This window comes from Eschrichtius robustus, chromosome 21 (assembly GCF_028021215.1).
Source record: "Eschrichtius robustus isolate mEscRob2 chromosome 21, mEscRob2.pri, whole genome shotgun sequence".
In the NCBI taxonomy this organism is placed as follows: Eukaryota; Metazoa; Chordata; class Mammalia; order Artiodactyla; family Eschrichtiidae; genus Eschrichtius; species Eschrichtius robustus.
In genome coordinates this window covers 34,800,632-34,825,424 of record NC_090844.1, presented here as the reverse complement: position 1 = coordinate 34,825,424, position 24,793 = coordinate 34,800,632, and the positions used below count along the sequence as shown (strand labels likewise).

At 39.0% G+C, this 24,793-nt stretch overlaps 1 protein-coding gene across 4 annotated transcripts in view; it reads left to right on the top strand.

Annotated features, from left to right (window-relative positions):
* Positions 1 to 24,793, top strand: part of PSD3 (pleckstrin and Sec7 domain containing 3) — a 560,448-nt gene that overhangs the window by 165,245 nt on the left and 370,410 nt on the right. For all 4 annotated transcript variants that reach the window (XM_068532284.1, XM_068532286.1, XM_068532287.1 and 1 more), the window contains exons 3-4: positions 19,304 to 20,408; positions 23,361 to 23,756. In XM_068532284.1, the coding sequence (XP_068388385.1) occupies positions 19,304 to 20,408; positions 23,361 to 23,756 (1,501 nt within the window). The remainder of the gene's footprint in view (positions 1 to 19,303; positions 20,409 to 23,360; positions 23,757 to 24,793) is intronic.

Below are 24,793 nucleotides of genomic sequence, written 5' to 3'. Positions count from 1 at the left end.
AGAACTTTTGGAGAATACGTATTAGCTTGAAATAACTACAGATAATTCTAGTTGGGATGCTTACAGAGATCACTAAAACAGGTTTAAAAAAAGAGGAGAAAACAAATTTAACACACATTTAGTAATTATACCTGAAGAAATGATCCTGGAGTTGTAGGTGTTGGATGTCACTGTAAACTGGCTTTTAAAGGTGACTTTTAAAGGTCAGACAGTGAGTGTAGCCCTGAATGGATTCTGTGCATTAGGATAGAATTTCCAGCTACAGCATCACACAGATTTAAAAATTGCTGTATCTCAACTTAAAGCAGAACCCAAGATGTAATATAACTGAAAATGAGACTGTAGTGGTAGCAAAGATTCTAACGACAATTGCATGTGAAAAGCTTGACTCAGATAATTCCCTGAAATTAAGTCAATAAGAGCAAGTATTTTTATTGTTTTATGTAGTATGTGTTTTTATATATGTACACAATTAACATAAAATATTATGAGAAGCTATTTGATTATTTAATCTACATCCTTAAAGTGTAGCCAACGACTTTTTGTCCATTGGGTTGCCTTATATTTAGGTATACCTGGTCTTTACTTCTTAGGAGATTTTAAGGGTTAAATGAAACAGTTAATTGGGTGTCTGCTGTGTAGTAAGCACTGGGTAAACAGGGACTGACAACAAGACCTGCTGCAGGTCTGTTTCCTGCTCTTTCCTTGTCAGCACAGCTGGTGGGGGAGCAGGAACACAGAGGGGAGTGACTTGGAGGGTGACAGGGAGGCCTGGTAGGTAAATAGCATCTTGCCCAGCCTCTCCTCCTCCAGGTCTCCACGCCGCCCTCCCCACACAGTTTGTAGCGCAGAGAAGGTGCAGTGGTTCTGCCCTCTGAGAGGGCTCACCCTCTCCTCACCAATGCAGACTCTCAGGTCCACCGACTGTGGTCGTCCTGCCAAGCAGTCCTGGGAGAGTTGGAGAGTTTGTAGGTGATTTTTAATTATATCTTTACTGAACAGGAGGTTTCAGACATACACACTTTTTATAAGGTATGTTTCCCTACAAGCTTACTAGGAGGGCTATGTATATATTTCTTATAAGTTACAAGTGAATTTTTGTTTTTTTTTAAAACGATGTTCAGAGTATAAAGCTCTGGCATAACTGTCATTATTTCTAGTCTTGGTGTGCACACCTGTCCTCTCCGCTCACTTGGATTTATTTTCATGTTATGTCTTCCTGGATTCTGTTTTCTATGTTAATCTTAAACATTCAGATGTACCTTATAATAGAGACAGTAGACTAATATGTAAAAACTAAATTTTTATAATCCTGAAATTGGCACTGAGTATGTTTTTTAACATCTAAGAACCAGAATTAAAAAATAAATAACTTGAGATAGGAAAACTGGCTTCTTCTTTGTTGAAATTTGCTCAATAAAAGAAATTTCAAATAAGGAACTCTTGTTACCAGTTCTTGTGATAATCTTGTTGTCTCCTCATGGATTTAGTAATTAATAAAGGCAAATAATAAAATGTCATATGTTGTGATAAAATTGGCATTATATAGTCTTTATTTGTAAAATATTTTTAATTCTAAAATCTCGTACTAAATTGGATAACAGTAGTTTGCTTGCCTGTTTGTATTACTTTGTTGGAAATTTTTGAGAAGTAACACATTATATCAAATAGCAATTTATTACCTACAGCTTGTCAGTGCTAGTGACAGTAAAGTATAGAAATACATTACTGATTTGAAATTTTGTTATTCAAGAATAATTAATTATTCATTTCTCTTAAAACTTTCTTACAAGATTTGTATTTAGGATTTGTTTTAATCAGATATGGTAAGTCACACAGACGTGGGAATAATTGTCATGAAGAAAGAAGTTTGTACTCACAGAGCTCTAGAAACACCTGCAGGGCCACATGGGGATGGAGGGGGGTGGGGAAGAGCACAGCCCAGCCTTTAATGGGTTTTTTGCTGGAAGGAATGGGTAAGGCAGGGTAGATACCTGCGTAAGCTTAGGATTGGATAGTTTGAATAATTTCAAGGGTTAAAGTCTATAGGGGTAGTTCCTAGTTGTCCCATGCCAGGCCCTTGGGTGATTTAGAGCCGGGGAATATTGGCTTAGGTGGGAGAGGTTGAGGAAGGAGATGCATGGGGTGTGGCTCTGGATTGGTTGTTTTGTGCATCAGAAGTGTACTCCCAGGGGAGTCCTTTGCTCTCTTCAGGAAATAGCTAGCCCTGGGAGGGGCTGCCTCTCCAAGATCAAGGCCCCAAATGCCAGAGCATCAACACAGAAAATAAGAAGATACAGTCAATACAAACTTTATGTTAACACCCAAAATACTTTATAATTTAAATTTCATACTTTCTTCATTAAAAAACATTGGTTGCAGTTGGCTGTTGTATACTTTTGTTTATAAGATCTTAAATTTTAATGAAAAAGTACAATTTATAAATGTAGCTTTTTTGGTTGGTACAATCTGTCAGTGATATTTCTAGAAAAACTATCTTTTACAGAAGAGATATAAACAGAATATTGGCTGGTAAATTTTTTAATGGTTCTCTCGTCTGAATATTATTGATATTATCTGTCTTTCAAGGATAATGGCAGCTTTATTAGATTACATTCCAGAAACAAAACAAAACCAGACAGTCAAAGACTTCAGGATGGCACTGCCAACCCAGTCGTAGACTCAGGTGCTGTTTCCGTATGTATATTTTTTAGAGATAGTGTACATGAGAGACTAGAGAATATGTAACAAATTTATTTTCAAGCTTTACTTTTTAAAATGGTGAGTTTTAGGATGTCAGTCAAAGATATTGTTAATTAAAGCCTGATGTGAAATGCTAGACATTTGGAAATGAGACAGTTGTGTGGTTGAGACAGTTTCATTTCCTCACAGTCACTGGTAGACGCATTTAAGGGGATCATCTTAGTTATGTAGCCTTTTTATAATCGCAGTAACTTTATTCAGCACCCTCATTCATGTATTTGAGTTTCTTCCCCTTGTAAGGAGCTTTCTTGGAAAGCACACCCAACAACTTCAGCTTATATCTCACAGGGAGTTGGTGATTCATGGGTTGGTTAATGTTTGTATGACACCAGCAAAGGTTGTCCTCTCTGCTTTTCCTACCAACTCTGGAAAAATCACAGCTCTTCTTGGAGAAGTTTTTGAAAAGGGAGGAAGCTGGCAGTTGTAGTTTAAAAATGCCGTAATAATGCTAAAAGTAATGATGATTATAGTAACAATAATAATCTCGAGCTTTTATTGTATACTAGTTGCTAGTATGAGCGCTTTATATATTTATATGAATAGTTAATTTAATTCTCAGAACAACCTCATTGTTTTCCTCATTTTTTTTTGGATGAGAAAATTGAGCCCCTCAAGAGGTTAAATCTTGCTTGAGGGACATAATTGGAAAGTGATGGAGCCCAGACTACAAGTCTAGATTGTGGGCTTTAACCATGCTTTTATAACTTAAAAATCTATAGCTCAGAAGTAAGGAAACTAAAGCTGAAAGATTTAAAGCCATTGGCCCAAGGTCACTGGAGCAGTCAGCACTGAAATTCCTCTCCTGGGTGTCATTTTCACTATCTCCGTATGCTTTCTCTAGGTGTACTCTCTGCCTTTATCCTCTTATATTTGGGCGAATCTTCTTGCTATTTTTGACTTGCTGTGGTTCCAAATTCTGAAAATTATATTCTTCCTTTGGAATTGTTTTACTTGACAAGGAAGCCCCCAGGAGTCAGTGTAGCTTTACGGACTGAGAGGGTGGACTTTGCAGCTTTAGTGCCTGTATTTGAATCCTGCCTGTGCCAGTTTTAGCCATGTGAACTCATACAAGTCAGATACTTTTTGTGTTTCAGTAGTTTTATCTGTAAAATGGGTTAATTATGGTAGCTATCCCACAGGGCTGCTGGTAGGAATAGATAAGTTAATACAATAAAGCTGCTTAGTGTGGTGCCTGGCACATAGTAAGCATTTTATAAATATTTTCTGTTCTGGCTATATTATTTATGAGAAATGTATACTCCAAATTAAACTCAGCACATTATCTCACACCTATTAGGTACTCAGTAAATGCATATGGAATGAATAAAAATAATCATCAATTGCCTTTGCTTTTTATACTGGTTGGAAGATTAAGGTTATAGAAGATGAGATATTTTCAATGTTTGTATTAACCTCCATTACTAAGACTAATGACCAATATTACATTATGCTCTTCATCTTGTGCTATTTTTCACTTCACTTTTCTCATCTACAAAACTATTAGTTTTTACATTTAGTATTTTTATTGAGATTGTGTAGAAAGGTATTGCATACATCTGAGGTACCATTAGTGATGTAAAAGTTTATGTCATCATATTTAAAACTAAATGTTAATGTCTTCGAATTTTTTCATGTCACATTTTCCAAGTAATATCAACTACCCATTAAATAAGAATTTAATTGCAGGAATGGTAATGCAGTCGTCAGTAAAATGACTTTAGTTGGCAGCGTCATTTAGCCACGAGATGAGGACCGGGAAAGCAGGATTGAGATCCTCCCACAGGAGTTGTTCAACGTTACATTTGCTTTTGCCTTTTCTGTTTAAATAACACAAGAATTAAATCCTTTAAAAGGGAGCCCATCCATCTCCTTTCACGTGTGTCCTTCTTGCATCAGAGAAAATGCTGCATAATTCTGAGATGACAGCCCCACCTCTGATGTCACCCGGGATGGTACAGTCCTCTCCGAGGCTTTGCTGGGGTTCCTGCTGCTGCACTGGGGAAATGGTTACATTAAAGCTCACTCCCGTCATCTCCATTATCTCCTTGGAAGTAGTTTTCACAAATATAGAAAGGCCCTACCGTGGTTGTTTTCGGTAAGCTACCAAGGTGGAGAGCGCAGAGGCAGACGGGAGCGTGAGGGCAGGCTGCTGTGCCTTTGTGACACAGGGAGAGGCGGCAGCTCGCTCAGCCGGGCTCCTGGTGCTCAGAGCGCTTCCGTGGACATCACCCTGTGCATTGCAGGGCCACAGGGGCTGCCAGGAAATCTGAAACTCATTTGCTTCCAGTTACTAGCACGGCAGATTTTGAATTAGCCAGCTTCTTTTCTAGCTAACTTTTCTCAAGCGTTAAGCTGATGAACTGGGCATTTTCTATGATCAATGGGTAACTGCTGGAGCTACAGTAATCTCTGTGAGTAACCTCTATTTGTAGGTCTATGCAGGCAAATATATTTTTATATATCTATCTTTTGTAAAATGCTGCTGTAAAATGATCCGTCTGTATTATTGACTGCTTTTGCTTACTAGTCTTGTCTTTTGACCATCCCAGTAGTAGACTGCTGGGGCTGGATGAGGTTTTGCTGAATCCTGACTAGAGAAGCACATACTGCATTTATCCGGGGTGCCCACGCCAGCCGTTCTTTAATTCCCCAGCCACCAGAAAGACACCACCTGCCCTCCGAGTGCTGTTGCCCAGAACCTCCCCTGGCTTTAACGTGGAATGTTTATTTTAGCATCTGACATTGGATTTTTCAAAATTTTTATTTTTAAATAGAAAACAGAATATTACTCTTACCTGTAATTTTATTTCCTTTCATTGTTTTTTGTTGTTGTTTTTCAAACGGCTTTCCTGGGAACACAGAATTCTATCATCCTGTTTCTCCCTGTTTCTGATGTATTATATAGAAAGAAAGAGGAAACCAGCTACCCCTGTAGTTTTAGAAAGACATCATATTGTGGCACTGGATGGGAATGGGGAGGAGTTTCTCTTAAAGAGCTCAGACTGCTTTCCCCCTGCTCTGCCAGAGTCTCTGGAGGAGAGCTTGGCTAGCCCCAGGCAGCACCACAGCCGCTCCATGAGCGCTGTCCTTGAGGCTGAGGTGGTCTCTGCTGGAGGTTCATTTTTCCTCAGTTTACACATGGGGGTGTGTTTTTCTTATCTGTTGAAAGTGTCACTTTTAGAGTAATTCAAGATTTATTTCTCTCTCACCAGGGAACTTGACTTCGGTGAAATTTGCATTTTCAGAGATGCTTGGAATTATTGCTCATGCCAATTTGCAGCCTGAATCAATCCTTAGCAAAACTGTGGGTCACTTATTGAGCATGAAAACTACTGAATGCAAATATGGATCAGCTGAGGCTTGTGACAGGCTGGAGGCTGAGTCGAGCTGTTGTTTTCCACTGCACTTGACATCTGTCTTGGCACACAGCGGTTTAGGGAAGTCCACAGCTGTAGTGGATCATCACTGCTAGGCACTCCAGCCGCTTGGCATTTGTGATTTTTTAAAAAAGAGTTGTATAGTAGTTTGAATTTCAGCTTCTTAAGTATTAAGTTTCTTTAATATTTCAATTTTAAAATATTAAAATATTTAATAAAATATATAAGAATTTATATTAATACTACCACATCTGTGTTAACTTTAGCAGAAGAGAGCCTGCTATAAACAAGACTGTGGAGTTATTTAAAAGCTTAAACTTTTGCTTTTAAAAATAAAGTGAAAACAAAAAAAATCAGTGAAGATCAGAGAAATTTAAAAACTGGGTTTTCAGAGAGTGAAGTGGTGACAAGGGGCTGTCAGGGTGGGGAAAATGGGGAGATGCTGGTCAAGGGTACAGACTTACAGTTACAAGATGAATAAGTTCTGGGGCTTTGATGTAAAGCATCGTGATTATAGGTAATAATATTGTATGATGTACTTTGAAGCTGCTAAGAGAGTAGATCTTAAATGTTTTCACCACAAAAAATAAGTGGTAATTGTGTGATGTGACGGAGGTGTTAGCTAAAGCTATAGTGGTGATCATTTTTCAATCTGTAAGTTTATCAAATCAACACGTTGTATACCCTGAACCTACACAATGTTATATATCGATTACATCTCAATAAAGCTGGAAAAAATTAAAACATAAAATTGGGTTTTTAAAAGTGTGGATTCCTAACAGGAAGAAATAGAAAAAGGATAGAATGGATGAAATCAGAGGAGCAGTGATGATCAGAAGCGCTAAGACCGGAAGGAGAAGCACAAAGTGTGGATATAATAAGAAACAAATGAGAGTGGATGATAGATCAAAGTGGAGAATCCTTCTGATTGAGAAAAGGCAACCAGCTTTTAAAAACAGTGATTTTAAAGATAGGTCTAAATTCAGCTCTTGCAGCTTAGAATTTCTCCTCCTGACGAGTGCCAGGTCTCTGCACGCCGGCAGAGACCTGGGGTTAAGGTCGCTGGGCTGCTCCTTAGCACGCTTGTCTTACCTTCCGTGTGTTGTGCACTGCTGCGCCCAGCTCACAGAGCTCCTCTGCAGTTGACTGGAATGGAAAGCTAGTCTCATTTCCCCAGGGACTATAATTGAAGGAGAAAAATTGGGTTCTGACTCATTAGTATGTGAAATTTAGTTTGTGATGAGCACAGCTGTAACTATTAATCACTTGGGGAAAGAGTGTCCAATTAATAGAACTGTCTCTACTCGTGTGCACATGCTAATAGCTTGTGTAGTGGTTGGCAGACCTTTTCCTGGGTTTTGTAGCATACAAATACCTTAAACATCTGTGCTTTTAGAGAGTTATTAGTGACCAGGTAACAGCCAGCATCCTCAACTACATACTGTAGCCGTCTCCAAAGTGGGACTGTTACTAGAGTGAAGAGTGTGTACCAAAATATAATGTACTTAGATTACTCATTTAGCAAATTATCATTACTCATACTCATTTTATGTCACTTTTATCATACTGAATATATTTTCTATTGCTTAGTAAAAATGGATTATTCTCCTGTTTGGTTTTTTTTTTTAGTAAGACTTTTTCTACTGCACTGCAAATCGAAACCATGCATGCATCACTGTGATACTGGACGGGTTTATTGATTATTAGACTTAGAAACATTGATCTTTGTTATTCACAGTTAAGGATTATGATTACTTATAGATAAAATGTATTTGAGATTTTTTACTCTGCAAGGCTTACATTTTATGTTGCTTTGTAAATTGGACCTTTGTCTTCAATTTTTTTTTATTGATTTATGAAATTTCAGACTAAAGGGGACTATCAGGCACCTTTCTGTCAATGGGATTGAATTCCTTCCTGACAGGTCAGGGGCAGTGTGTCTTTAAGGTTGTTTCTGTAAGTTTTCCAGTGTTGAAATAACTTAAGAATTTATAGTTCTTTTATCACACTAACTGATTATATAAGTTTTAATATGTTTGGTAACTGATATTCATTAGGGAACAGAGAGCACCAAGGACATTACTGCATTTACGAACAACCTACAAGGAAAGGAGAGAAACCGACTTCTAGTGGCTGGGTTAGCCATGATTCATAAAGGATTGAAAATGTGCTCAACTGTACTTATAAAAAATAGTGCTGTCTTGAAAGTGCCACAAGAGAGTGAATTTGCCCGTGCATTTTTATTTTACAAGTGATATATCCAATGACATGAACCTTGAAAGTCTGGGAAAATATCCCAGTTTTTAAAAACAGAAAAACCTTACCTTTCCCTCAGCTTCTTTCTTTTAAGCTACAATGTAATTTCTTTAAGGCTATGTACAGATGTTAATGTACAGGCATTTACTAATGCTCAGTTTTACATTTGTAGTTTTTTTTTTAGGACTTTATGGTCTTTTGCATAAAGGTAGAGTCATTGACCATTCACTGTGAGAGAAATTCACTGTGAGCTATAAACTAAAGACAGGTCCCATCACAGTCGAGGTGGTTCTCTTCCTCTGCTGAAAGGATCCTGGATCAGCTAGATGGCAAACCCAGACCAGAATGCACAAGGCTTTCTCTTGATTGGAAGGAGAGGCTGCATGTTTTCTTTACCTGTTGTTTACTTGATTGAACACTTGGACCTTTCAGTTAGGAGGTAGGAACTCTTAAGATTATCTTTCAGGATAAAAAAGTAACCATTTAAATGTAGTCAGAACAACTTCTATATATTGTTGTAGTTCTCTGGAGAAGTACTTCCATATTTTAAAGTGTATACAGATTACCTGGGGTTCTTTTTAGAAATACAGATTCTGATTAGGAAGGCCTGAGATGGTACTTGAGTCTGCATTTTGAACAGACTCCTGGGTGATACCTATGCTGCTGTCCCCTGGCCACATTTTGAGTAGGAAGGTTCTACGGCAGTGCTTTCAAATAGACTTCTCTGTGAGCATGGAAAAATGTTCTCTATCTCTGTGGTGCAATATGGTAGCCACTAGCTACATATGGTATTGAGCACTGGATTTTCAGTTTTATTTAATTTTAATTAATTTAAATTTAAGTAGTTATATGTGGCTGTGGCTACCATATAGGGCAACATAGCATTTAGAGGGTAAGATAAACAATTGAGAAATTTATGTTTAGTGGTAATAGCCCATGTAGGGTCATGGTGAATTCTAGAACTGTGGCCAAGATTGTCCCTGCTTAACTTTACCGCTGCTTAAACTTTGTCTGCAAGAGACAATATATGCAGATGGAGTTGCTGGATTGCAAGCTCCTTGTTAGGAAGGACGACCCCGCTCCCCCTCCCCCCAATGTTTCCAGCATTCTATTCAGCCTGTACTTGGGAGTAGGGGACAGAACTTAGGTGGCATTGACGTGTAGTATTTTGCTTGGGTTTTGGGAGGCTTCTTTCTGTTTCTCTTTTGAGGTTCTATTAAATGGTATCCTGTTGGTTATAGGACATTCTTCATTCATTCATTGATTCAACAGATATATCCATTTTGCTCAGTACTGTTATTCTAGGCTCTGGGGATATAATGGTAAAGAAATCAGACAAAGTGATTTTCTTTTGGAGTTTATATTCTAGTGGCAACAACACAAAATAAGACAAAACAAACAAAGAATCTTTTCCTAAAAATGACTGGGCCTAGTTCCTAGGGAATGTGTGTATGATTTGTAATTGTGGTTTCATGGACATGGCCCCCATAGTCTTTTGGGAAACCTACATCCAGTTGCTCAGAATCCCTCATGATAAACTTATTTACTTCACATTTCTACTGTGAAGCTGGGACCAAGTCTGCAGAAGACTTGCCAAATAGTTCTTTTTCTTCTTCTTCTTCTTCTTTTTTTTTTTTTTTCCTTCAGCCATTTTCTTTTAAGGAGTTTGCTACCCAGAGTAGAAAGAAATCCATTTCATTTACTGGGCCTCAAGCAGGGTCAGTCTTAGAAGGGCCACGGTTTTTCTGAAGCTCATCTTTTGGAGCAGGCTTGTTTCTCCATGATTTTGAGAATTTTTTTTTGAGGTATAATTGACATACAATATTATATTAGTTTCAGGTGTACAGTATAATGATTCATTATTGTATATGTTGTGAAATGATCACCACAGTAAGTCCATCACCATACATAGTTACAAAAATTTTTTTTCTTGTGATGAGGACTTTTAAGATCTACTCTCATCAACTTTCAAATATGCAAGACAGTATTATTAACTGTGGTCCCCGTGCTGTATATTACATCCCCATGATTATTTTATAGCTGGAAGTGTGTACCTTTTGAACCACTTTACCCGTTTCACCCCCCCCCACCCCATCCTTCTGACAACTTCCAGTCTCTCCTCTGTATCTGTGAGCTTGTTTTTGTTTTTGTAAGATTCCACATGTAAGTGGGACCATTCAGTATGTGTCTTCCTCTGACTTATTTCATTTAGCATAATGTCCTCAAGGTCCAATCATATTGTTGCAAATGGCAAGATTTCATTCTTTTTTATGGCTGAATAATATCCCATTATATATACTATATATAATATATATATACCACAGTTTCTTTATCCGTTCATCCATCAATGGGCACTTAGGTTGTTTCCATATCTTGTCTATTGTAAATAATGCTGCAGTGAACATAGGGGTGCAGATATCTTTTCAAATTAGTGTTTTTGTTTTCTTCAGGTAAATACCCATAAGTGGAATTGCTGTATCGTATGGTAGTTCTATTTTTAATTTTTTGAGGAACCTCCAGATGCTGGAGGTTGCACTAATTTACGTTCCATCAGCAGTGTACTAGGGTTCTCTTTTCTTCACATCCTTACCAATACTTTTTATTTCTTATCATTTTGCTAATAACCATCCTAACGGGTGTGAGGTGATATCTTACTGTGGTTTTATTTTTTTATTTTTATTTTTTTGGCTTTTTGGGGGTGATCTTTATTCATTTATATCAGGAATAGTAAAAAGCAGAGGTTTGGATTAAGCCAGGGCAAATAAGAATCATTTGTGACAGGAAAACATGGGGAGACTGGGCCCATAAGGCTATCTGGAGTTGGTTCAAATCATGATTATTGTGTGCATTTCCCTGAGGATTAGTGATGTTGAGCATCTTTGCATGTAGCTGTTGGCCGTTGTATGTCTTCTTTGGAAAAATGTCCATTCCGATCTCCTGCTCAATTTTACTTATTTTTTATTTTATTTTTTTTCCTGCTCATTTTTAAATCAGATTTTTTTTTTGCTACTAAGTTATGTGAGTTCTTTATATATTTTGGATATGAACTCCTTATCAGATATGTGATTTGCAAATATTTATTCCCATTCAGTAGGTTACCTTTTCATTTTCTTGATGATTTCCTTTCCTGTGCAGAAGCTTTTTAGTTTGATGTAGAAGAAATGTTTTCTGTTGCATTTCATTTTATTACAGTCCCGTATCTGTGTTCCAGAAATGGATGGCTATTTAATACACAACCCAAAGCACTCCTGAAATTGGTCTTGTTAACTTTCAAAAGTATCCCATTCGGGGCTTCCCTGGTGGCGCAGTGGTTGAGAATCTGCCTGCCAATGCAGGGGACATGGGTTCGATCCCTGGTCTGCGAGGATCCCACATGCCGCGGAGCGACTGGGCCCATGAGCCACAATTACTGAGCCTGCGCGTCTGGAGCCTGTGCTCCGCAACAAGAGAGGCCGCGATAATGAGAGGCCCGCGCACCGCGATGAGGAGTGGTCCCCACTTGCCGCAACTGGAGAGGGCCCTCGCACAGAAACGAGGACCCAACACAGCCATAAATAAATAAATAAATAAATAAATAAATAAATAAATAAATAAATAAATTAAAAAAAAATTCTTAAAAAAAAAAAAGTATCCCATTTCTTTCTCAATATATTAAATCAAAAGGAAAAAGTCTTTAAAAAATAATCAGTGGGTTTTGTGCATCACAGGAAAAGCATCTTTACTAAACAAGAGGAAATAATTTGTTAGGAATCTGACCAAATACACAAAGCAGCAGATATGACTCCTGGTAGAAAAGGGAATGTAAATAGATACCCCACCCCCAAAGTATATATATTTCACATGAGTGTGAAAAAGCTCTTCTTCTCTCTCCCCCCGCTTCCCTCCTATACACTTTACACTACATTTTAATTTCTTTAAGGGGGAAAAATAAATGCAGGAAAGCTATAAAAACTCTTATTAATTCAGATTCTACTAGTGTGTGGTTTATATTTAGGTAAGTGCCAAAGTTCTTTTTTTAATACTTAGCAAATCCCAGTGTCACAGATACGAGACCAAATTTGGGCAGGACTAATTCAGTAAGACTTTTTTTTTTTTTTTTTTCTTTGACTGCGTTGGGTCTTCGTTGCTGCGCGGGGGCTTTCTCTAGTTGTGGCAAGCAGGGACTACTCTTCTTTGTGGCGCGTGCGGGCTTCTCATTGCGGTGGCTTCTCTTGTTGCGGAGCACGGGCGGTAGGCTCGTGGGCTTCAGTAGTTGCAGCACGTGGGCTTAGTTGCTCCGCGGCATGTGGGATCTTCCCAGACCAGGGAGCGAACCCGTGTCCCCTGCACTGGCAGGCGGATTCTTAACCACTGTGCCACCAGGGAAGTCCCCTAATTCAGTAAGACTTTCTAGAGGAGAAATAGCTGTTTCAGTTTTCAGCTGGATTCTTACATTAGTAATAGATGTAGACTGACAGAAGGCAAAGGAAAAGCTTTAACAAGTGAGCTCTAAGAGCCCACAGCAGCCGGCACAGGCTGAGCAAGGCCCTTGGGACAGCATGTTGAAATTAGAGAGGGCGGGCAGGACGAGGCAGGAGGTGGTAATGGGTGTGGAGTCTGAGAGGGAGTAGCCTTTGGTACCTTTGTTCTGTCCATTTGCCTTTGTCCTGCCTCAAGCACTCACCTCGCCTGCGCTGTCCCTGTTGTAGGTTCTGTTTGTGCTCGTACTTTCTCCCTGTACATCCTTCAAACATGGCCAGTGTGAGCTTTCTAACATGCTAAATAGACTTTTCATGCTCTAGCAATGTTCAGTTTTGAATCCCATAGGTTAAGTACATAACAGGTAATTAATAAATGTTTGCTGAATGAATTTTGGAAATGATGGTCGTTCAGTGGGAAGTATCAATGGCCTTGTTTTAAAAGGGAGCAGAAAAAAGTCTTAACGTAAAAGAGGAATTTGGTCTTTCCTTAAATCACCCTAGCCTAAATAGCTCTAATTTTTAAACATAAGGAAGAAATCAGAAATTCCAAATAAGGTCAAGATTAATATTTTATGAAGTTTTATTTGTTGTTAAAGACAGTTCACGTGGTGACAAATGCAAACAGCAAAAATAAACCGCGGTGTATTTAACAAAGGGGTGCCTTATTTGAAAGGAAAGATTTGATGTTATGCTGAGTTCTGTGACAAGTGCTCTGATCAAGAGCCACATGACATTTAAGGCTATTTCTACCCAGAACCTACAACTAGAAGATTTTTTTGTTCTTTATTATGCTATTAGAAATGACAGTCTGACAATTCAGGTGCCTCTTAGTTTTCCTTAGGAATTTACTCCTGAGAAACAAAAAGACCAGGAATCTAGTTCTGACTTTTAATTCTTCTAAAATACCTTGCTGAACATCATTTCATTTACCTTGGTCATGTCACTTAGCCTCTCAGAACATTTACTTCCCCTGGTTGAGGCCACTCCTTATTTAGTTAAACAGTAAATAAAACTGATTAGACTAGTACTTATTGGAACAGTAAACTCAGAGCAGGAGAACTGGTTGGAATAGTAAAGCTACCTGCCACGTGGGGTTGCGCTCTGCCCTCTCCCTTTATCTCTCTGTCTTTGACCAGATGCCAAGTTGTTGTATCAAGACATCACAGGCGTTTGCCCACAGTTAATGCCGGTACATCTTAATGAAAAGTATTAGGCCTGGGGTGGAGAAATTATTTGATTTCTTTCATGTCCCTTTTCTTGATTTCTTTGTGTTCACTTTTCTTTGGGCCAGTGTGCTGGTGTTTATTTTAGTGGTTGTTTTATAGATGGCAATTTAAACTGTTAGAACAAAGTGGGTTCTTAAATGATAAAGTTTAACTTTTCTTCCTTTTGTTGAATGGGTTTCATGGTAGTATGTTGTGATGTTAAATATACATTTGGCTTCAGTGGTTACTTTGGACAGTTTTCTTAGAGCACTTCATGATAGGTTAAAAATTGTAGCCTTTTGAGGCTTTAAAATATGAGCTAAAAATCATGTTAATTTATTTCATGTGTGTGTGCTAGATGTAAGACAGAGATAAAATTCTCTTGACATTAGTAAGGAGGTGTCTTCTTGCAAGGGCTGGTGATTAAGGGAAGACTTAATTAAGGAGAGGAGATTTGAGTTAGATCTTGAAAGATGAAAGTAATCTGATTATGTAGAGGTGAGAAGAAAAAGTATGTCATATGCAGGAAAGAGATGGAGCATAGGCAAAGGAGTAAAAAGCTCAGAGTGTTAACTTAATTTCTGGTATTTATTAGAGAGAACCTTTTTAGAGTATTCATGTGCTGCTCCATCCTTCAGTTAGAGAAGCAATGGTATAACACATTTGAAAAGGGAGTTGAGTGACAGAAGGAGAGAGTAGATGGGAAAGATAGATTGGGACTGGATTATGGCTCCTAACTCCTGGATGAAGGGGCTTGAACTTTAGACTTTATTCTGTAGGCAGTGCAGAACTACTGAGAGCAACAGAAGTTTTTGTTTTAGGAAGATTACTGTATATAAAATGAAGTAGGAAATGAGGCTGGACATTGGATAACCATTTCAGAAGATTTTTTAAATTTCAGGGAAAAGATTGAAGACACATACTAGGGTATCTCACTACCAGTAAAGGTGGAGGGCAGGGGAGGGATGTAAAGCTTAGTAGAGGTAGAATAGATAAGCTCTGGTTTTTATTTGTTGTGTCATGTTGGCAAGTACATCATTCCTTTGAGCCTGTTTTCTTGCTAATTATGTTAGGTAGCCAAATTAATTCTTTGATTCCTTTGACTTTTGCAGTTTTATATTCTATGATCCTCATGTTTTTGTAAAGGCATACTCTAACTTAGATAAAAGCATTATAACAACTATAGGAAATATTTCCCACTGTGACCTAAGTACTTCTCTAACAATTTTAAGCTCTTTTACTAAGTTAAAGAAAAAAGCCCATGCTTTTGGATTGTACACTTTTTTCTTTCATTGCATTTTAACAGTTTATAGCTTTTAAACTACGGAGGAAATTAAAGTCGCCTGAATTATTAAGGAAGAGAAAACAAAAGCCTAAAAAGTGTAAAATATGAAAAATGTTTTTTAAAAAAGTGTAAAAAGGTGTAAACAAATGCCAATATAGAATATTTCCCAATTCATTTTGTGAAGCCCACATTACTACCCAAACCAGAGATAGCACAAGACAACTACAGACCAATATTGTTTATGAATATAGGTGCAAAAATACTAGAAAGCTGAATCTAGCAACATATAAAAAAGGATTATGCACCATGACCAAGTGGCATTTATTCCAGGAATGCAAGCTTGGTTCAGTATATAAAAGTCAGTTAATATAATGCACTGTTACTAGATTAAAAGACAAAACCCACATGGAAATCTCAATTGACAGAGAAAAAACATTTGACAAAACTTGGCACCCTTTCATGATAGAAACACTTGACAAACTGGGAGCAGAAGGGATCTTCCTTATCCTGATATAGGGCATTTGTGAAAAACCCACAGGTAACATCAGACTTAATGGTAAAAGACTGAAGGCTTTCTCTTAAGATCCAGAACAAGACAAGGATGTCTAGCTCTTACCGCTTCTAGTCAACATTGTACTAGAGGTTCTGGCCAGTGCAGTTAGGCAAGAAATAGAAATAAAAGGCATCCAGATAAGAAAGAAAAAAAGTAAAACTATCTCTGTTCACAGACAACATGATCTTATATATAGGGAATCCTAAGGAATCCACAAAAAAGCTATTAGAACTGAATAGTAAGTTTGGCAACCAGTTGTATGCTAGCAGTGAATAATCTGAAAATGAAAAAATTTCTGCGTGTTATAGTATCAAAAAGAAAATACTTAGGGGAGTAAGTTTAACAAAAGTAATGTAAAACTTGTACATTTAAAACAAAAACATGTTAAAAGAAATTAAAGAAAATTAAATAAATGGAAAGACATCCTATAGTCATGGATCAAAAGACTTAATAGTAATATTGTTAAGCTGCAGTGCTCTACAGATTCATCCCAGCCTCTATGAACATTTCAGCTATCTGGCAAGCTGATCCTAAAATTCATATGGAAAATGCCAGGGTCCCAGAGTAGCCAAAACAACCTGGAAAAGGAAGGACAAAGTAGGAGGACTCACACTTCCTGATTTTACTTCTGCAAAGCTACAGTAATCAAGATGGTGTTATACTTGCTGCTAGCTCAAAGGAATAGAATTTAGAGTACAGGCATAAACCTTTACGTTTATGGTCAGTTGATTTTCTACAAAGGTATTAATGCAGTTCAGTGGGGGAAATAATAGTTTTTTTCAACAGTAGTGCTGGGACAGTGGATATCCACATGCAACAGAATGAACGTTGGAGCTCTACTTTACCCCATATACAAAAATTAACTCAGAATGGATCAAAGGTCTATATGTAATAGCTAATACTGTAAAACTCTGAAAAAAAAAAGAGGAATAAATCTTTGTGACCTTGGATTAGACAATAATTTGTTGCATATGACACCAAAGACACAAGCAACAAAATAAAAAATAGATAAGTTGGATTTTATCAAAATTTTTAAAAATTGTGCTTCAGAAAAACACCATCAACTAAGGCAAAAGACAACCCACAGAATGGGAGAAAATGTTTGCAGAGTGTATATATGATAAGGAACTTCTGTTCAGAATATATAAAGGACTCTTACAACTCAATAATAAAAAGACAAGTAACCCAATTATAAAATGGGCAAAGGATTTGAATGGATATGTCTCTGAAGAAGACATACAAATGGCCAACAAGCATGTGACAAGATGCTCAATATCAATCACTACCACAGTGATTAATGATATTGAGCAAAATCAGAATCACAGTGAGACAGCATTTCACATCTACTAAGACAGCTATAATAAAAAATATGGGCAGTACTAGAACCCTCAGACTTTGCTGGTAGGAATGTAAAATGGTGTAGTTGCTTTGGAAAACTGGCAGTTTCTCCAAACATTAAACAGAGAGAGTTACCATATGACCCAGAATCCACTCATAGATATATACCCAAGAGAACTGAAAATAAATGTAGACACAAAAACTTGTACACAAATATTCATTATTTATAATAGCTAAAATGTGGAAATAACACAAATGTCCATCAGCAGATGAATGGAAAGAAACTGTGGTGTATCCATACAATGGAATATTATTTGTCAATAAAAAGAAAAGAAGTTCTGATACATGGTACAGTGTGGATAAACCTTGAAAACATTGTGCTATGTGGAAAAAAAGACAAAAAATGCCACATATTGTGTGATTCTATTGATATGAAATAGAACACGCGAATCCATAGAGACAGAAGGTAGGTTGGTAGTTACCAGGGGCTGAGGAATGGTGGCTAATGGGTTGGATATAGGTTTTTTGGTGGTGGTAGGAGGTGATGAAAATGTTCTGGAATTAGGTGGCGGTGATGGTCGCACAATTTTGTGAATATATTAAAGACAACTGAATCTTAAAAGTCCTATCACAGTCTTTATTGCAAAATTTAAAATGTCAGTGTGCCACAGGAAGAGGAATCTTTATTGCTTTTAACTGTCTTCCTTTTCAAAATCAGGGTTTGAAAGTTGCTTCCTCCTCAGATTTCAAGCAAGCCACATCCTCTTCTGTCTTGTGAAGGTATTATCAATACTACAGTCACAGAGAAGTGCTTCCTGGATTCCATCAATACTGATTCAAATTTAATTTTAAAAATATATTTAAAATTATTTCAAAAATGAAATATGAAACTGAATACACTCTTAGATGTATTATTATTTATCAGATTTTCCACACTGTGGGATACTATACATTAACTTATGTTTCCAAGTTACCTCATTTTGTACATGCCTTGGAATCAGGTCTTTCAAGTCATTTCATTGTATATATTCAGACAGTCATCAGATACTTCACTGAATAGGAAGGTGGTAGCTTGCAGTGCTTTAAAAGCAGTAACAAAAACAACAGGTGTCCTCTGTCATAAAGTTGTCCAAGTGAGGACCCTACATTTCCAGGGTAGATGAGGATATTCTCGATACAAAGTAACCAAAACCAAGTTCAGAAGGAAATTGGATCCTGGGGTGATAGGACTGTAACTGTTACCCATAAACCCTCAATTTAAAATTGTTTATCAGAATGTCTTCATTTTTCTCATTGACTGCCATTTTAATAAGACAAGGATGTAAATTTGATCCTACATAGTAAATATATACTAATTGTCTTTACTGTTTCATATATTGGGGTTCTGCATACGATACCATTTAAATTTTATGCAGTTGGGATCCCGGAGATCTTTCTTAACACATTAAGTTTCCTATTCCATTCTGACTTCAGTCTCATTCTCCAGGGATGTTCTGAAAGCATTTCCCCCCCGACAGAAATCCAACAGTGAAGGGGAAGCTTCCAGCCGAGAAAATATTTACTGACTTTAAATAGTAAAGTATTTTACTATTTAAATATCTTTTAATAGATTTTTTTCTGAGGCTTCCATCTCAGAGATTGCACTGCACAGATATTGTTGGCTGGATCGTAAGACTATTTGTTGTTGTGCCCAATATAAATACTTTAGTTGCTATTTCATGAGTGGTATTTGGAAAATGATACATATCCTTACTTTTATCTGTTCTTGCATATGCAGCAACCGAGTTGCATGTGTGGGACTTCATCAGAAGCAGGGTTGAATAGGGCGTGTGTCATTAGATCGCCTCTGTCTGTGCCAAAACCTTTGTGGGTACTCTCGTGTAAGCTAAGTAGGTAGGGACAACTGGCAGGGTTATGAGAAGCAAGTGTTGCAGAGGGTGGGAACAGGAGACGGTGAAAGGATCACATAAGGATGACTGAGTGCCTAATACATATGGAGATTTATTAACACACATTGGAATCTGTTGTTCAGAACAAGTCATGTGTCCATTCTGTTCTCTTTGTAGGTGATCATGGAGGAAGCACTTTACTCCCCCCGAATGTCACAAATGAATTTCCAGAATATGGGACCATGGAGGAAAGTGGAGAAGGCCTAAGAGCCTCTCTCGAGTTTGATGCTGAATCTCTGCCGTGCTGCCCTCAGGCGCAGCAGGGGGTCCAGCCTCTTGCTGGCCATCCCTCTGGGCTTCTCAGTGTTACCGGAGGACCAAAAGATGTCAGAGAGGTCCCCTCTCAGAGTCATCTCAAGGAACAGAGTTTACAACCCATTGACTCTTTGATTTCAGCTCTGAAAGCCACAGAAGCCAGAATAGTTTCAGGAACATTGCAGGCTACAAAGGTACTGGATGGAGATGCGGTTTCTACTTTTTTAGTTCAGCAGGTGGAACAAGAGCCAGACACTGCCAGTCATAAAACACAGAGAGCCAACACACTGTTCCCTGCTGGCCGAGAAAAGTCACCCGATATACCTCTTTCAGCTGAAGTTACGACTGAGGAAAATTTTTATTTGAGCATCCAGGAGGACCTGACTGCACTATTAACTGGAGAAACTCAAGCAGAGATTTCCCTAAGAGCTAATAATGGGAGAAAGGGGGCTGTCCATGTGCAGGAGCCAGCTTGTCCAGCATCCTCCGTGGGGAGCCCTGTGACCCACAGCTCAGTGGGCAGTGCTGGTTTATTGAGAGAGAGGAGATCTGATCAGGGGAGAGAGCACCCAGAGCAGTGTGGTAAAGGCAGCTCCTCAGGACGCCCAGGCCAGGTCAAACATGTGGAATTTCACGGGGTGGAAATATTGTGGACAGGAGGGGAGAAAAGAGAGACATGGCAACCTGTGGATTTTCAGACATCATTGGAAAGGACAACCCTTCCTGAAATCAAAGAGTTTTCTAAAGTGCCAAGCCATCTCGTCTCATCTGCTGGTTTGTGTGCTTCAGCTGGTTTAACTGAGAGTGTTTGGGATGACACCCGGAGAGCTCCTTCAGAGAGGCTGGCCACTGGCTCAGGGCCATTTCTGCCTGAGCCTCTTCTTGAGAGTGGAGAGGATGAAGTCTTCCTAAGGGAAAACAAGGAACATCTTGAGACGAAACCTGAATTGGAAGGAGACAGGGAAAGGTGAGCTCGCATAGTGTCCTGCTGTCTGTGATGCCAGTGAGAACTCGATTCACGATATCCTGGGTCCTTGTTTACCACAGAGTGGAAGAGAAGTGACTGTAATCTGTGTTGCTTCTAAGGTTCCGACATGTTAAAGTGGTCTAGTTATAAAGTTGTCCATATGGGGAGACTGTGAACTCTAAACTAGGTGAATCCATTTCTGATGTTTTATTGTATTTGACAGGTTGCAACTTCTCCAGCATCGAGGTAACTAAATACCCCATGATTATCTTTAACAATGTGGAAAGGTTTGAACTCTTTTTGACACATCCTGTAGTCATTACATCCTAACTCAGGCATTTCTTCTGGGTGCAGCACCATTGCCTGCATACAGCCTTACACATGTAGGAACACAGAGGCTCTGGTTTGGGCTGGCTCAATTTTCTAGGTTGAAAGAGGAGATCAGGAGGTCAGAATTCAGTTCTTCCACGGCACTCACATGGGTCTCCCTTCTCACAAGCAGCATGTTTTGATTACAGCCCTGATGAGTAAACTTGGCATCATATGGTATTTCCTGGTCTTTCCCTACATTTCTGGCATCCGTACCAGCTGAGAGCCTAGAAAAATGGAAGCCATACCCATCTGTCTTCACTTCCTTTGCTTGTAGTCTGACTGTAGAGCGTTCCTCTTGGCAAAGTCATTTCAAATGTGTGCCGTCTCGTCAGTCCTCCACCTGTGGTAGTTCACATGGGAAAACATCTGTGTCAAGCCTGAAGGGTTTTGTTTGTTTGTTTGGTGTAAGGAGATGCCATTTTCTCCACAGTTAACTAACAGAGCCACGGAGAGATGCTCCTTTAGGATGGCTGTCAGGACTCCTCTCCCTCCCCTCCCCATCCCCACTACACAGAAAATCTCCAGACTCCCCTCAAAAGGAGCCCTGATATGTGGCACCGGCTCAGTAATTATATTCCCCCTGGGGTATGCACTTCTGTGCTTGTGCAGATTATTAGTTCATTCCTCCTTTCCTCCCGCCCTCCTTCCCTTCCTGTCCTTCCACAAATGGTTTTCAGTTGTCTGCTCTGTCCTTGATACGGCTAGAGATGCTGGGCATAAAGGAATGTTCAAAATAGACATGGCCCTGGGAATTCCCTGGCGGTCCAGTGGTTAGGACTCTGTGCTTCCACTGCAAGGGGGCATGGGTTCCATTCCTGGTTGGGAGACTAAGATCATGCAAGCTGTGCTGCGAGGGCAAAAAAAAAAAAAAACAGTGGAAAATAGCCATGGCCTGAGGTCACTGACCTCATGGAGTTTACTTCTGAAGATCAACACATTAATAATGATAGGACCTCTAATTGTGCTGGGTTCCGTAAAGGAGAAGAAGGGAGACATACTAGAAAGAATAGTTTTGGTTTTTTTTAAAGTTTTTTTTTGATGTGGACCATTTTTAACATCTTTATTGAATTTGTTACAGTATTGCTTCTGCTTCACCTTTTGGCCCCTTGGCCCCGAGGCACGTGGGATCCCAGCTGCCCAGCCAGGGTTCAGACCCTCACCCCCGCATTGGAAGGCGAAGTCCCAACCACTGGACCGCCAGGGATGTCCCTAGAAAGAATAGTCTGAATGCAGGAGAGAGGCTGGTTCGGTTGATGGCTTGGGGAAGGCCTTTCTGTGGAAGTGATAGTTACGCTGAGACTTCAGGAATGAATACAGGTTTGCCCAGCAGAGAATGGGGAGGAGGATATTCCAGGCAGAGGGAACCACCTGGGCAAAGGAAGACTGCTGTCGCTAATGGAGTGTGCTTCCTGGACGCTGCGAAGCAGAAGCCTCCAGGCGCTTTTAAGATGTGACCCTCCGCCCCGCCTTCCCGCCCGTGTGGCTGGAGCCTGGGGGCTGGGGGAGGGTGGGAAGTAGGTGAGCAGAGGTAGGGAGGGGCCTCATCCCGAGCTTCCTGTTTCACTGCAAGTGCCCTGAGGAGCCATTTAGAGGTAGAACCCAGAATAGTACTTGGTGTGGGGTAGGCCTTCAGAAATTTAAAAACAGCAGAGACAACTGTACTGTTGAATGTGAATCCTGGTAATACCTAGAAATGTGGGTTACCTACCAGGTAGTTTTATTCCTATTTCTGTTTTGTTCCTGAGGCTCAGCTAGTAACTGGCACATCCAGATTCAGCTCCACGTTTTTCTGTCTCTTGTCTTCTTTCTCTTACTGAGTTTTAAAATTTTATTTAGTTATTCTAATGTTCATTTTTAATATTTGAAGAACATGCTGCATATTAATTAATTAACGTCCCACGTATATTAACTTGTAGGTTTTTTCTAGGTTGTCACTGTTTTGGTTAGCCTTGTAGTAAACACGTTTGTTGGCTCTTTTTTTTTTTTTTTTTTTTTTTTAAAGGTTGTTTACTGGCTGGCTGTTTCTGGATCTGAACTCTCTCTGCAGTGCTGTCTTATTGTCACCAGGGGACAGCCCTTGGATTATAGAATATTTATCTTCTTGAGGGTGTTTGGTCTTATTTAAATCAGAAAATATTAACAGATTGATGAAAGTTTAGTGTATTTTTAGTCCATTAAGTTTACACAATATATTTATCTTCTAACAGGTCATTTACCTGTTAATGACCTCTTTCTGTTAAAATTAAGAATGATGGTAGCTGTTAATTTGGATTTGTGGAGTTTAGTTGGCTAAATGAAAATTTAATATTTTAACATTTTATTCAAATATTCGTTGGACCTGATTCACATATTAGGAACTAGTTCAAAACTATATTAAATTATGTAGAGGGTAGCATAGCATATGTATGCTAAAGAGTTTTTTCAGCCTGAATATGTTTCTATGATATCTTCCTTCCCAGATGTATTGACGTAAGCCCACTGAATACAGGTGTTAGCTCTATAGAATGTTCCCTTTTTTATATGGTTGGAGGGGAAAAAATAACCTAATATTGAAATTCGTCCGTTTTATGTGCTTTCCAGGATTCTTGAGCAAGAGGAACACTTTCGGGCCAGAGATGATGATATCCTTGGGTCCGGTTGTGCAGAGGACTCCACTGATGTGTACAGCTCCCAGTTTGAAACCATTTTGGACAACACTTCTTTATACTACAGTGCTGAGTCCTTGGAGACTTTATATTCAGAGCCTGATAGCTATTTTAGCTTTGAAGTGCCCCTCACTCCAATGATACAACAGCGCATTAAAGAAGGCGGTCAGTTCCTGGAGAGGACATCAATGGGAGGACAGCAGGACGTCCTGAGCATCTCCGCAGATGGTGGAATAGTGATGGGCTATTCTGGTGGGATCGCCAATGGGCTGAGTGGCTCCAGTAACTCCACCTACGCGAAAGGCACCTCAGAGATTGCTTTCTGGGGAAGGTACTGGTCCCATTCTCTTAATTTTGTGCTGGTGGTTTTTGTAGCGGTTTTTCTTTGGGAAATCTGAGCGTGGAACATATTTGAAAAGCATTTGGCTGGTTTCTGTGGATATAAGTGAATGATGTGAGTGAAAAGTAATTTGGGTTTTTGGGGCAGGTAGAGTACAATTTAGTGGTTTGCCAAATTGGCAACCTGTGGACATTCTATTTGGCAGTATTTCTTGTATTACCATATGTAAATTGGATCCTGAACAAATACTTGTGGGTGATGAGTATGTATTAGCTCGCATGATGCAGCTTTGGTAGCAGTGGCCTGGTGCTGGGAAAGGGACACTGGGAGATCTTGGCTTTCATTCTGCCACTGGCATTGGTTGATTACTTGGGGCAGGTTGTTTGATTAGGCCAGAGATTCCTTGATTGTAAGTTGAGGGTGTTGGATTAGATGGTCACTATAATCTCTTTTGGCCCTTTGCTCTGTGAGGTCCCATTCTGCTGGGAAGTCTTCGTGTTCCTGAGATGGTGGGGGAAGATCTAATTATATGGGTGCTTGGTAGAGCTGATCCCTTGGTCAATGCCATAAATACTTATTTTCTCTCTCTACTTTAGGATTTAAGTCTCCCTAGAACACAAAATCACAAATTATGTAGGTTTTATGTGCTGTACCTGTCATTTAGTGATTCCCTGTCTCTTTATGGATTATCTAGCATTTCATCTCTTGTCATTCATCGTTCTAGGGTCATTTACCTGCCCTTCAGCATCTCCATAAGTGGGCAGAGAATGCTAAACTTCTTAATCATTTGATGAATTTAGTTTTAATATGTTTTTCCTGAATTAAAGTGTGTTAATTCACATGTTTGGGGAGGTGAAGGGGAGGTTAAATGGGGATAAACTATTTTAAAGTTGTATGAAAAAATGTCAGTGGTTTTTTTTTTAAAAAGTCAGTATACATATTACAGATTTCTTTTTTTTTTGAAATATATAAATTTATTTATTTATTTTTGGCTGTGTTGGGTCTTCGTTGCTGCACGTGGGTTTTCT